This window comes from Sinocyclocheilus anshuiensis, unplaced genomic scaffold, assembly GCF_001515605.1.
Source record: "Sinocyclocheilus anshuiensis isolate Anshui unplaced genomic scaffold, SAMN03320099.WGS_v1.1 scaffold242, whole genome shotgun sequence".
NCBI classification, from domain to species: domain Eukaryota; kingdom Metazoa; phylum Chordata; class Actinopteri; order Cypriniformes; family Cyprinidae; genus Sinocyclocheilus; species Sinocyclocheilus anshuiensis.
Window position 1 is genome coordinate 85,720 of NW_015546053.1, and position 15,399 is coordinate 101,118.

General features: G+C 35.1%; 1 protein-coding gene across 2 annotated transcripts in view; it reads right to left on the bottom strand.

The window, feature by feature from the left end:
• Nucleotides 1-5,169: 5,169 nt before the first annotated feature.
• Nucleotides 5,170-15,399, bottom strand: part of LOC107699221 (uncharacterized) — a 29,138-nt gene continuing 18,908 nt past the window's right edge. For both annotated transcript variants that reach the window (XM_016500417.1, XM_016500418.1), the window contains exons 4-7: nucleotides 12,239-12,358; nucleotides 12,000-12,136; nucleotides 7,848-7,915; nucleotides 5,170-6,225 (exon numbers count right to left, since the gene is read on the bottom strand). In XM_016500417.1, the coding sequence (XP_016355903.1) occupies nucleotides 6,173-6,225; nucleotides 7,848-7,915; nucleotides 12,000-12,136; nucleotides 12,239-12,358 (378 nt within the window). In that variant the 3' untranslated portion in view covers nucleotides 5,170-6,172. The remainder of the gene's footprint in view (nucleotides 6,226-7,847; nucleotides 7,916-11,999; nucleotides 12,137-12,238; nucleotides 12,359-15,399) is intronic.

Here is a 15,399-nt window from a genome sequence, read left to right on the forward strand (position 1 = left end):
AATCCAGACTGTAGCTGTATTTCTGAACACAGTAGCTGGTCTTAGATGCTTATTAGCTTGTTAACTAATCCAGAAACCTGTTTGACCACCTTATGATTGGATGCCTAGCTGGTAGCAGCATATTTTTAGTTGTTGCAAAGCACTTTTTAAATGTCAAAATGTGCTTTCTAAGGCCACTGTACTGTACATACTGTACTGTAATGAGAGCGAGGGTAACAAGAAAGCCATTCAGAGGATGTACTGGTGTTGTGTGTTTGAGTGGTCTCTTCCGGCCTGCTTCTCTCTCACTGCAGAGGCCTTTTGTCTTGAATGTGATCCTCTGGGATTGTGGGTCACCACGCCTGAACACCCTGATGGTCATATAGCGTGAGGAACACAGAGAGGAAGGAGGAGGTCGCAGGCTGTGTGTATTTGAATGTACGTGTGTGTGAAGAATGCGTTTGGGAAAGGACTGCCTTTGATATAAAGAGTAACTAAACTCAAATTGTCACGCTATGATGCTGTTCCTCATGCAGACTGCAGACGGTTTCTTGTCAAGGCATGTTTTATTATGCCTACCAATTTAATGTTCATTAGGTGTTCAAGTGCACATGGACCAGCATTTAAACAATGATCCACCGTACAGTCCACCACAAACTCAACTGCAAAGTAGATAAATCATAGATTCATGTTCAATTATATGGAAATAAACAATAATATATGGACTTCAAAAGACATGCATACTTTGAATTTTCTTAATTTGAGGGCTTTTCACACCGTATGTTTAGTTATATATTTTGAAGTTAAGCTTTTTTTACTTTTATTGGACAGGACAGTAGGAGAAGAGAGAAAAACAACTCTTAAAATCTTATTTAATTTGTTTTGAATGAATGAATGAATGATTGAATTAGGGCTGTCAAAATAAAAGTTTGTGTTTACATAATATATGTGTGTGTACTGTGTATATTTATTATGTATATATAAATACACACACATACATGTGTATACGACAGTGTGTTCCAGTTCCTGCCAATATCCAGCAACTTCGCACAGCCATTGAAGAGGAGTGGACCAACATTCCACAGGCCACAATCAACAACCTGATCAACTCTATGCGAAGGAGATGTGTTGCACTGCGTGAGGCAAATGGTGGTCACACCAGATACTGACTGGTTTTCGGACCCCCCCCGGACCCCCCAATACAGTAAAACTGCACATTTTAGAGTGGCCTTTTATTGTGGCCAGCTTAAGGCACACCTGTGCAATAATCATGCTGTCTAATTAGCATCTTGATATGCCACACCTGTGAGGTGGATGGATTATCTCGGCAAAGGAGAAGTGCTCACTAACACAGATTTAGACAGATTTGTGAACAATATTTGAGAGAAATAGGCCTTTTGTGTACATAGAAAAAGTCTTACATTTGAGTTCAGCTCATGACAAATGGAGGCAAAAACAAGTGTTGCGTTTATAATTTTGTTCAGTGTATATATGAAGAACTCTTTTTTTTTTTTTAAATCATGTTTTTTATTGTTATCATGTTTTTGTTGTGTTTTATTGTGTTAGTTAGCTATATTTTTTTTGTATTTTTTAACCTAATCAAAATAACCCAACACACTCACACATAACACATTCATTTGAATGTGTATACATTTCATTGTATTCCACTCATTTAGGTATAGCTGATGACAACACAAAGATGTTTGAGACCAATTAATATGCAAATAGCAAGTACACAAAACCCCAAAAGTATTATTATTTTCAATCTAAAACAACTGAATGTAAAACAATTCTTAAACTTTAAAAGAATTTGACGAATATGAAAGTTACTATGATTGACTATGATGAAGTTTTTGTTTATCTGGAGGCAAATGTCATTGTGTCCCTGTGTTTGTGTTGTATTTCTCTCTCCAGACATGTTAACCCAGCTTAGCCTGGTTTGGTTGGAGGTCAGTCTGAGAGCACTAAACAAACCGCTACAGTAATCTGAGACAGATCCAAGAGCAAAGGCTGCATTCACAAACAGTGGAGATGATGAATGAGCGGGAGCTTACACTCAATCAGAGCGCCGACCGGATAAGGAAAAACACTTCCTGTTTGTCAACACATTCCAGGACTAATATCTCTCCTGCTGCTGAGGGACGCAAGACAACACTGATCTAGAACCAGCTTCCTCTTTGAAAATACCACTGCTTATCAACATCATCAGGCCAGTATGCTAGAGTAAAGATCAAGTACTAGTAGGTCACATGTTTGTCCTAAGACTGATATATTGATTTGTTTTTCTCATATTCACATACATTTTTGAGTGACGTTTTTCAGTGTAATGCAAACAAACTTTTTATAAAATCAAAATATTGCTTTTATATTATTAGAATTAAAAAAATTAAGGACTATTCGGCCTCAATAGATTATTAGACTCATTAGAACTTTTTGCTTCTTAAACTCAAAACTCAACACACACACACACACACACACACACACACACACACACACACACACACACACACACACACACACACAGCTACATATACAGTAAATAAAAAAAACATATACATACACTCAGAAAAAAAGGTACCGCCCCAGTGACAACTTTTGTACCTTTTTTTCTGAGTGTATGTATATGTTTTTTTTATTTACTGTATATGTAGCTTTATTTGTTATCCAAGGCAACATTTCTAATTTTCTAAGTTTTTATATTCGATTTTTTTGCTTTAATTTTAATTAACATATATTATTTTATTCACAAAAATTATTGTAATAATAACATATAACAACACAGACAGCAATTACATTTTCAAAAATAAAAAATGTGACTTAAATTACTGTGACTTAATAAATTATTACTATTCAGCTATTTAAAAAGAAACAAAAAGAGTTACTATTAAGCAGAATAATGACCCAAATATAGTTATATCAAAGCCGAAAAGAAAAACACCACAGTGGTCAGCTGTACAAAATCAGCTGTACAAAATTTAAATTAAATACTGCAAAACTCAGAAAGGTTAAGCAAACATGTTTTTGTTCTCAGTTGATTTAAATTTCATACCGTTACACAGCACAAAGCATTTCTTTCGGTAGCTTCTCATTCAAACATCACACATTCTATGATAAAGTGCTTTACTGTTTTACTTCTCTGGCTGTCTATGGCACTCAGCACAGAACAGCTCAATACTACACTCCCTAGGTCATAGTACGCTGGGAAATCTCCTGTTCTGTGCCGTTTCGTGTTTGCATGAAATCTCAGGTTCTCAGATTGTGACTATGTTCAGAATAGCACACTTCTCACTTACTGTTTTCTGCAATATACAGTATGTATACTGTGCAAAAGTTTGCATGGAATACCTGGATGACCTGCATTTGCCAAAATTTGCAGTATACGACCGCTGCACCCACAATGCATTGTGCTTGACCTTCTGTTTCCAGAGAGACGAAGTAATACTAGGTGCATTTTAATATATTCACAAATGTTAAAATATATTTGTATTCATATTTCATATACATTTTTACACAAACCTGAATTTAAAAAAAAATCCTTAATTTTTGTTGTTGTTGGCATGATGAGTTCATTTGACAATTTAACCATTTAGCTTTGCAAACTGTCACATACTAGTTTTAAATAAGCAGTGCAGAGTGTATACTGTGCAGTATGCTAGTATTCCATTCTGAACATAGCCTCTTAGTAGCACCTGATGAACTTGCAATGCCCTCTGGGAGATGTAGGCACTAGGGTAGTGCATGTGTGGACACCTGATAGAATGAGGCTGTTGTGTGTTCGAGAGCCCCATTACTGATCTCTTCTGCTGTACAGCGCCTCTCTGAGGCAGGAAGGAGATTGTCAGCTCTCAGGTAAGTGCATCTCTGTAGAAAGACCCTTTAAAGCCAAGATAGCATGCAGCAGTATTTCAAAAGGTCACAAACACCGTTTTGACATTTTGTTACAGAACATACATTCTGCGGCTTGCAAATTCTAAATTATTATCTGAAAACTGAGGGGTGAAATCACTTTAGCACACAGCTAGCAGATTTCACCGCTGCACAGAGAATCCAGTTAATTCAGGTTCTACATGAGCTGGTTGGACATTGTGCCATGCACATTCAAAGTAAGTCCTTGTTATTATTTTCTGGGCAAACATAGCTTCTTTCTACAGAATGTGCCAGATTGACTGTGGCATGTGGTCGGCACACTTATCGTAGCCATTTATTGCCATCTATGGAAAGCAGGTAAACTGGATTTTATTTAAAAGGGATTTGAAAGGCAGTTATTTCATCAAATGATGATGGAGATCATTAAAATCGGGTTTCTATCCAGAGATGAAGCATTTTCTCCTGATTCAGATGAATGGATTGCTGTGGTGAAGCGATGCTGCAAAATCTTTAGGCTTAAATGTAGGATTTATGTCTTTTAAGTGCATTAAAATTTCCATTCGTTTAGTTTACAGAGTTTTAACATAAACTAATAAATGTAATGTGATGCATATTTGTCAGAGATTAATAAACATAAAGAGAAACAAAAAATCATTGCATGGTTTATTATGAATTATTTGCATTTATTTGATTTTATTTAAATAAGTATATTATTAAAATGCATTTATTCAAATTGTTTATTGCAAAACCTATTACATTATTCAGTTAAAATGTATGGTTAAAAAGGTTAAAATATGGCTACTTTTGGAACAAGCAATAATTCAGTTAGTTCAAATGTATGAGACTAAAAGAAATTGGATTTATTGATGATAAATATATAAACCTGGTTATTATGTCTTTAAAACTGTCAGTTTATTCGTGCTATTACAACTTATGATTCTTTTATGTACGACTGACAAATGTGCATCCCAAATCAAGTTAAAATTGTAATCCAAATAAATGGACATTTTATATGCAATTCAAATATATAAATCTCTAATTTAGACCTTCAGTTACAGTTAGGGATGTACAATATATCGGTTCCATATTAGGTATCGGCCGATATTGATTTTTTTTTTATTAATCAATACTGGATATTTATTTGTGCAGCTAATTTTCTGCATTTTTACATTTAATTTTCTTAAACACTTAAGCTTCTGTAAAAATACTAATAATTTGATATCACTGTTAAATGTAATCATTTTTCATACTGTACATTATGAATGTTGTGACACCTAAAATTCACTTGTAGCATTTAAAATTACTAAATTCAGTTTTTAGCGTTTTATTTTTAACGTATTGTTACAAAATATTATAGAATTTTAATATTTATATCCATTTATCGGTTATCGGTTATAACATACGATTATAATTAGACAACAATTATCGCTTTTCATTATCGGCCAGAATTTTATTTTTGTTGCATCCCAATGTACAGTCCCAGCAAAGTATTACAAATTGAGGTCACGGCCATTCACACGGGACACAGTCTGGATGCATCTTAAAAATGCAGCTCTCGTGGAGCGAATCTCTGAAAATACACCGAAATATGAAGCAATGGCGAGGACAACACTTAAAAAAATAGCGAAGACGGACTGCAAAAATACGTTCTAAATGAACGGCCCTAAGGTTTGCTGCAAACCGTTGCAAGCAAAATTGCTTATTGCGAACATTTTTGTGGTGCTACTGGATTTCCGTGAACAAAGCATTGCGTGAAAACTGACGCCATCAGAGGGCGCTGTTCATTCTGAATGAATTCACCCTGAATGTTTCCTAGGGCTCAGGCTCAATCGTAAGGGATTGTGTCTACCAAAGCATTCATGTATAATGTGATTGTTGGTTATTCTGTGTCAGTGTTCATGATTTAGTTGAGCGTTCGCTTAAGTCAGATCTCAGTGTTAAGCTGGTTACACATTCGTGGGGCTAAATAGGATATGACAAAGGCCACTGGAAAATCTCATCTACCCACTTACACACAGAGGTGTAGTGTTGTGATGTTTCCACTGTTGACTTTCCACGGGATGAGGAAAATCGGCCAATCCTGCCAGCCTTTCAGAGCTGTGACCATCAAGTTTGTTTATGGTGTTCATTTACAGACAGTCCCAATCAAATTTACAGACAGTCCCACCCAATCAAATCAAACTTCTTGTTGGATGTTTGAGGCCACAGAAAGAGCCGTGATTGTTGGGTTTCTTGCATCTTCTCTTGAAAACAGCCAATCGCGTGGCGGCACGGGCTGCCCCACACATAAACAGGACACTTGAGTGTTCACTCGAATGACTGAGATTCAGGTCTTGCTGCTTTGTGTGACGGGCACTTTAACTCCTTTCTGTCCTGTAGCTATTAAAAGACAGAGAAAGAGAAGATATTTAATGATGAACAGCAGGCAAATTAAAGTCTTCAGTATTTAGCAGACAACTAAAGCAAGACTTCGACAGGCTGAGAACCAGCTTTCAAAATTTACTCAGTATAAAGGAATTTTAACACTAACATAGGCAGAAGCAGAAATGTTTGAATAAATCCATCAGAAAAAAAGTTTAATGACAGTCAACTTTATGTGTTTATGGTTTTCAAAAACAAATTGGCATAAAAAACTTAGTTACATTAAAGTTATTATAAAACTATCTAGAATGTAACTATTTAAATGCTGTTACTAACATTTACCATTTTAAATATTAAAGTTTACAGCATTAAGATTTTTATTTTTTTTTCATTTTAATTTTTACAGCTTTAATTGTGGCTCATCCAGTCAGACGTATTTTGGATCTTTTGTTTATAAATTGTTCCTAATGTGAAGCAGCTTTGCACAGACCTGTCATTCATTTGTTATGAATAATCATATTTTTTGGTTTGTGTTCATCAAGCTGCACATAAAAAAAAAAAAAACATTTTATTATGTATCTTTTTTGTATTAGATGATTAAAAATAGTAGGGTTGGGTTTTTGACAAATTTCACGATTCGATTTGATTCTCATTCACAAGCTTGCGATTCGATTCGATTTAGATTATTTTGGATATATATCAGGTACAGTACATGCCAAATTTTCTCAAGGCATATTAAAAGTACCAAAGCACAATACTTATTGCCATATATTGGATGGGAAGTGCCCTTCAACGTTCCGTCCATTAACTGAAAACAGGCTAGTCTAATCGATTCTCGGGATTTAAGAATCGATATCGTTCCGTAAAACTGGGAATTGGTTAATATCGAAATATCGATATTTTTTACCCAGCCCTAAAAATAGGTTATGGTTATCTAGCATATGAAGTAAAATGCAGCTGAATATACCTTAACTCAAAACTGCATACTTATTTATATCAATTATTTTTTTGTACACACTACCATTCAAAAGTTTGTAGTCGGTAAGATTTTTTAATGTTTTTGAAGGAAGCCCCTTATGTTCACCAAGTCTGTATGTATTATTTAATTATTGTTCCACATTAAAATAACTTAAATAACAAAAAATATTTTAAAATGTAATTTATTCCTTTGATGGCAAAGCTGAATTTTCAGCCACTACAAACCTTTTTTGTTTTTTAATCAATGCTGAAGTTGTGTTGCTTAATATTTTTGTGTAAACTGTGATACATACATTTTTTCTGGTTTCTTTGATTAATAGAAAGTTCAAAAGAACAGCATTTATTTAAAAATAGAAATCTCTGGCAGCATTATAAATGTATTTACTGTTACTTTTGAAAAAAATAAACAAATAAATACCGAAGTGTTTTTTAATAGTAAGATTTTGAATGTTGTCTTAAAGAATTCTCTTCTGCTCACCAAGCCTGCATTTATTTGATCCAAAATACAGCAAAAACAGTAAAATTTTGAAATATTTTGAAATATTACAATGTCTATCTGTGTTCTCACCAACCAAACCCACTGAACTCTTAAGTCAAAATGAAAACATGTAGTGAGAAAACAGCCTAAGCCACAAGTTTCTTTTAAGAAGTACGAAACTCACCCAGTCTGTACTTCTCCTTCGCTTCAGCACGCTCTTTTGCATCAAAGTACCAAACAGTGATGGCATAGCTGTGGGAAGAGAAAAATTCATTCAATCAGACACTCTGATGACCGTGTATTGATCTGATTAACTCAAGGCAGAGGTTTAGGAACTGTGATATGGAGTCTGAGTCATGTGGATCATTATTAGGATAAAGCACAGAAAGGGTTAACGCTAGTAAAGTGACTAGTTTGTTTATTCCTGGCTCTCTCCTACCGGCACGAGCGCACAAACTGAAGCGAGCACAAACCACTTGCAAGCAGGAAGCACGCACTTCCTGCGTCCCACCTCGCCCCCCAGCTGCGATGGGGGCTGATACACCATGACCCCCAACCTAAATGTAGAATGTAATGTAAAACGTAAACGGCAAGAGCTTCTTTTGATTGTTTTACTAGAAAAGGATGGGCTAAAAATACAGCGTTTAATTTGTTTCATCAAACTCATTTAAACACAGAGCGTCTTCCTGAGGAAGAGCAACGGCAGGTGCGGTGGTTAAAGAGCAGGATCAAATCAAACCGTAGTGTTTGTAGCGGTGTGAGAACAATGGCAGTGGACGAGGTCAGACGAGTGCACATGTGTGTGTGTGTTTGGATAGATCACAGTCCATGAGATGAGAGGTTGCGAGAACTGTAGGACTGCGGTTTCTACCACATGACATTTTACAGCCTAAAATAACTTTTCCCTTTCATAAAAAGGTCAAATTATCTGATATTTTAAGAGACTTATTGACCTGGACACACAGTCATGGGTCCTCTCTATGATATAATTTTTCTGTTTTCTGGTTTTTCTACAAGTTTCTGCATTTGGTCACACCACATGACTGAGATCTGACAGAATGCTTGTAATACAGTTCCATTCGTCACACCCAAATAAAAACTGCAGTGCTTTACAACTACAGAACAAGAAGAGCTAAATAAACTTATCACTGCATCTAAGCCAACAACATGTTTATTAGATCCTGTACCCACTAAATTACTGAAAGAGTTGTTACTGTACCTGTAGCAGAAGAACCACTTCTCAATATTATTAACTCGTCGTTATCTCTAGGTCACGTCCCAAAACCATTCAAGCTGGCGGTTATTAAGCCTCTTATTAAGAAACCACAACTAGATCCTGGTGAAATGGCAAATTACAGACCCATTTCAAATCTTCTGTTTATGTCTAAAATTTTAGAAAAAGTTGTGTCTGCTCAATTGTGCTCCTTCCTGCAAAAAAATGATATCTATGAAGAATTTCAGTCAGGTTTCAGGCCCCATCATAGCACAGAAACTGCACTTGGTAAAATTACAAATGACTTGCTTCTTGCATCAGACCAAGGCTCAATCTCATTGCTAGTTTTACTAGATCGAATGCAAAACTATACAGGTATTCAAGGGCAGGCTTTAAGATGGTTTAGATCCTACCTGTCCGATCGCTACCACTTTGTTTATTTAAATAGGGAATCATCTCAATTATCGGCAGTAAAGTATGGAGTGCCGCAAGGATCTGTCCTATGCCCTCTGCTATTTTCAGTATACATGTTGCCCCTTGGTAATATTATTAGAAAATACAGGATTAGTTTCCATTGTTATGCTGATGATACTCAACTATATATTTCTACAAGACCACGTGAAACTTCTATATTATCTAAGCTAAGAGAGTGTTAAAAATGTAAAGATTGGATGACCAATAATTTTCTCCTATTAAATTCAGATAAGATTGGTTGTTATATTAGACAGCAACTTGTGTTTTGAAAATCATATTTCTCATGTTACAAAACCAACATTTTTTCATCTTAGAAACATTGCCAAGCTATGGAACATGTTACCTGTTTCTGATGCAGAAAAGCTAGTTCATGCATTCAAGACATCTAGACTGGACTATTGTAATACACTGCTAGGTGGTTGTCCTGCATCCTCAATAAACAAGCTAAGGGTAGTCCAAAATGCAGCGGCTAGAGTCTTAACCGGGTCAAGAAAATATGATCATATTACCCCAATTTTACAGTCTGCACTGGCTACCTATTAAGTTCCGTATCAGTTACAAAATATTACTTACTTGTAAGGCCCTAAGTGGTTTAGCTACCTAACCAGTCTTCTATCTCGCTACAATCCATCACGCTCCTTAAGGTCGCAAAACTCTGGACTTTTGGTAGTACCTAGGATAGCAAAGTCCACTAAAGGAGGTAGAGCTTTTTCGCATTTGGCTCCCAAACTCTGGAATAGCCTTCCTGATAACGTTCGGGGTTCAGACACACTCTCTCTGTTTAAATCTAGATTAAAGACACATCTTTTTAGCCAAGCATTCACATAATGTCTCTCGTAACTTTGTACTTCAGCTATATCTGATACAATGCACATTTTCATTCTTTTGCTTGGGTTGAACACATCATCTTTGCTTGGTTGGAACAGTAGCTACGCTAATTTAGTCTCTATCTGCTTCTCTGTTTCTGCCACGGGACTTGCATCCCGAGGCAACTAGGAATTACACAAGCTTCAGCCTGGATCCAACCCTTACGAAGACCTGAGATGACTGAACACCTGAGAAGAGATGATGCCAACACCCCAGAAGACCTCAGATGATGCTAACCCTGGAACAACATATAAAACTAACACATTTTGCTTAATCGCAATATTTAATCGCAATCGCAAAGTTTAATCGCAACATATAATCATTGCAGTTAATAGTGTTCACCGTCTGATTGATTACATGTACTTTGTAACTAACTGCATGATTCTTACTGTACATTTCTGCCATAGTCACCACTAATAACCTACTCCTAAATATAATGTAGAAACTTAATATTTTCTGTAAAGCTGCTTTGCAATGATTGGTATCGGAAAAAGTGCTATACAAATAAACTTGAATTGATAATGCTTAAAAAAATAAAAATAATAATAAAGGATTATGCAGAGTTTTTATTATTAGGAATTACATTATTTTAATAAAGCTTTTTTCATTATGATATAAGGATAGTTGTACCACCCTGATATTATTACTCAATTCTCCAAAATAAAAAAACAATCATTCAAATAAATCATAAATTAAAAATATGATAATCACAGAAGAGATGACTAAAACCATTATTAATCATTTTAAGTATAACTATTAGATTAAAAACTTAAAACTTAAATGATTGGCAACTAACTGAAAAAAGTACTAAAGTACTTACTAAAACTAAAACTGAAATAAAAATTAATTAAACTAAATAGAAATAATAACATACAGATGGATATAGACAGGCAGAAAGACAGTTGTACCACCCTGAAATATTTTACTTAATCCCTCAAAATATGAATTTTAAATCATAAATAAATAAAAATGTGGTAATCACAGAAGAGGTGTGTTCAAGTCATTGTACCAGTGTTGTTATCATTAACTAAAACGAAAACCATTATTTGTCATTTTTATATATAAATATTAGATGAAACACTTAAAACGTAAATGAAAATTGGCAACGAACTGAAAAAAAAAACTAGTACTAAAGTACTAAAATTACTAAAAATAAAAATAAAATAAAAATAAATTAAACTAAATAGAAATATTAAAATGTAGATGGATATAGATAGACAGAAAGACAGTTGCACCAACACCTGACATTTTTTACTTAATTCCCTAAAAATATTCATTTTAATTCATAAATTAAAAATATGATAATCACAGAAGAGGTCTGTTCAAGACATTGTACCAGTGCTGTTACTGTTAACTAAAACTAACTAAACTAAAACTAAACCCATTCTTAATCTTTTTGAAATTGTAAAATAAATAAAAACTTAAATGATAAAAAATGGCAACTAACTAAAAAAGTTTAAGTACTAAAAATATTAAAACTGAAGACAAAATAATTAAATAAACCTATTAAAAATACCCCCCAAAATACAAGCACATTACAAAATTACTAAAACAGACTAAAATTTAAATGAAAACTGGAAATATATAAAATAAAAGTTCATTCTTTTATTCGTTCATAATATTAATACATATATTTAATATATTTAAATATAAAATGTATTAATAAATACAGTGCATAAATAATACTTGATTAACAATGCGTTGTACGTATGAATTGCATTTTAGAATTGCATTTGGCTCTTTGTGAGTGACTGTGTAACTGTGAACAGTGTGTGTCCTCACCGAGTGGCAAAAGCTGGTTTCACCTCATGTGGGTTCCGGCGATCTGACCAGAAAATGAGCAGACGGTCAAACAGAGGCTCGATGTTGGCTGCAACATTACGACCCTCGGGGAAGATCTGCAATAAACCTCCATGAACCTGGATAAACAGATCAAAACCAAATAGCAGAAATGGATTAGAGAAGACTCCCCTCCTGACTAATCAGGTAACAGTAAGAGTAAACGCAGGGCCACAGCATACCTTCGCATCCCAGTTCTTGTTCAGATAGTAGATGCAGGTTATGCAGCGTCCGTCGCCGTTAGGATTGTCCACATGTCGCATGTATCCTGTTCCGTTTCCAGGGTAACACGCAACCATGGCCTGATCGTACAGAAGAGAGGGGGTTAAAGAAACGTAAGGTTTTAGGATGATTAACAATTAAATAAAGACATTTTGTGACATTGCTAACCGCTACAGGAACACCTACTCACATTTAAAGTAATAACTGTACCAAAACAGGGGTTTTAAACTAAGCAAAAAGGTTTTAAGTATAGTAAATTTAAGTATCGACCTGGTACCGAAGTTCAGGACTGTTTGACAACACTAGGTGCTTCATTATTTTAGTCTTCTGGCCCTTTAAGAGATTTACCACTCACTTTGGTGTCAGAATGATTAGGGCCCTATGATTTCCGCGATGCGGAAAACGCGAACGGAATCGCGGAATCCAGTCATAAAAATGGAATTTACTGTATAAAGCGGAATGTCACGGAATTTGTAGTAAGTCATTACACTTAAATCAAATTGTACTTAAATCGACTAGTATCTGTAAATGAAGAGTTCATTTGCAAAAACCGATAACTTTTTTTCAGAAATCACGTTTTTTTATTTCGCATTACAATTAATATCAATCAAACTGCAGTTGGGTTGTTTTGATTAAGTAATAATAACTTAAACAAGTATAGGTAATTTACAAAATTAAAGTTCATTGAAAGTATGTTTTTTTTTTTTTTTTTACATATTAAAAGTTTGTTTTATAGCAAAAGCAGATAACTCCAACAGTCGTTTTTTGGCAAAAGCAGATAACTCCACATTTAATGTTTTAGAGTTAAAAAAAAACACTCGTTTAATCTTTGTAATCTCCTCAGATGACAGTGTAGATGCCTGACGAACGTTGTTGTTGTGGTCATAAACTGTGTGGATGTGATTACACGCAATACACGGAGCTTTTCCCTCACCATTGTAACGCGCTGCTTTTGCAAGCTTCCGTGAAAACGTTTCAGCTTTTATTTTCCTTTTTCGCCCTGAAGAAGATATCACAGGTTCATCAAGTTCGTCGAAATGATCCATCCTCGATCACTTTTAGTCAGCTTTGACGAAACTCCTCTCAGCTAGCACGTCTTTTCAAAGTGAAAGTAGCCTTGTCACCTGACCTGAATACAGCACGCTGATTCGCTAAAATGGACTTATCGGCTTCTGTTCAAAAACAACAAGGGCGCTTGTCTGCTTCTGCAGTAAAACGTGAACTCGTGAATCGCGATGCCTTGAAAGTGGACAAAACCGGCTTTTTTGACAAAACGTGTTTAGGGTTCAGATCGCGCATGTTTTTGAAAGTGGCGTTTATCGGTTTTTGCAAATATACTCTTCAAATATTAAGCCTCAAAAAAGACTATTTAAATATAAATCCTGCATGTTCTGCGTGTGTCTCTGTGTAAAAATGAATGGCACAGACGCGTGATTTTGTTTACTACACACACACTGAAGCGCGTGTGACGCTCGCGGTGACTTCAGCGTCTGTCGTCTCACTAAATGAGGACATAAATACATGAACAACATCTCCTAATCTGCACTGAGAGTCACTTCATCTCATTTGAGTAAAAAATACTGTCATATAGACACAGAAATTTTAAAATAAAAGTTCGGTTTAACTCGAGGACATTGAGCCAGAAATACATTACTATTGTTCAATAGAATGTACATACTACTACTACTACTAAAATTATTAAAACTTTATTTGACTTTTTTAAGGAATAATCACACAACATTTCTTCCATGTTTTAATTTTAATGTTTGCAAAAAAAATAAATTAAAAATAAAGTTTGTTTCATTTTCAATAATAGAAAAATAAATTTAAATTGTTTTATGCCTTCATTTAATAACCAGAAAAATTTAAATACACAACACAGAGGAAAAATAAAAATTAATAAGGCTATTGCAAGAATAAATTTGAATAAATTAAGTTGTTTTTATGCATTCAAACAATTAGACATGCTAAAACCCAGAAATTTGGTAACAATAAAACATATGGTGAGAAAAAAATAAAGTAGGGCCCTAAACATGTAATTTTTGTTAAACTTTTAATAAATTGATGTGAAATTATGTAAGTTTAATCATTTTATTTAATTAGACATGCATTTTGATTTCTACAATTTATTTTAACCATTAAAAAGTAGTCCAGAAAAATTAAAATGGAAAAAAAAAATGGAATCCAGAAAAAATAACACAGAATTAGAAAAAAATAAATAAAATGGAATTTGGGAAAAAATAAAACTGATTTCATAGGGCCCTAAATGCTGCAGATTTTCTGTGGCACCTGTCAAAGGTCACACATGCTCATGCTTCAGAATAGCAGGTGCTGTATGGTACAGTATGTCTGCGCAGAGCGACCACACAGGCCGTCATCATCATACAGTGCTGTTTATGAGGGTTTATGACCACAAGTCTGTGTCTCATCGAGATCCTGGCCTAATACTTTAAAGGGATAGTTCACCCAAAAATGAAAATTTGATGTTTATCTGCTTACCCCCAGGGCATCCAAGATGTAGGTGACTTTTTCTTCAGTAAACGAAGATTTTTAACACAAACTGTTGCAGTCTGTCGGTCTTATAATGTAAGTGAATGGGAATCACGGCTTTGAGAGTCAAAAAAAAACACACACAAACAAAACCAAACTAAACCATGCGGCTCGTGACGATACATTAATGTGTAAAGACACGAAACAATCGGTCTGTGCAAGAAACTGAACAGTATTTATATCGTTTTTTACCTCTGATGCACTGCAATGTCTGAACTGTCCTGAGCGCGCGTCTTTGAGAGCCGGCACGTGACACGTCTTCTTCTTCTTCTTGCCTTACGGCGGATCGCAGACTTATAAGTGTATTACCGCCACTTAGTTTAGTTAGAGTTTGGTCATATGTTTTGCAGGGTGGTTTGTTTACATGCTCTGACGTGTTAAGCTGTGGTGCTCATACGGGCATCATCAGTTCAAATTTGGCTCGTACCATTTCCAGATCCCCACCCCCAATCACTTCCTATCGTCTTTTGACTGCTCAGAAAAAAGGGCCAACAAACCACCAACAGCATATGGCTTGGCTTCTGTAGAGCTGAGTTTTGGCACAACTTCAGCTCTGGCTGATATGAGGCAT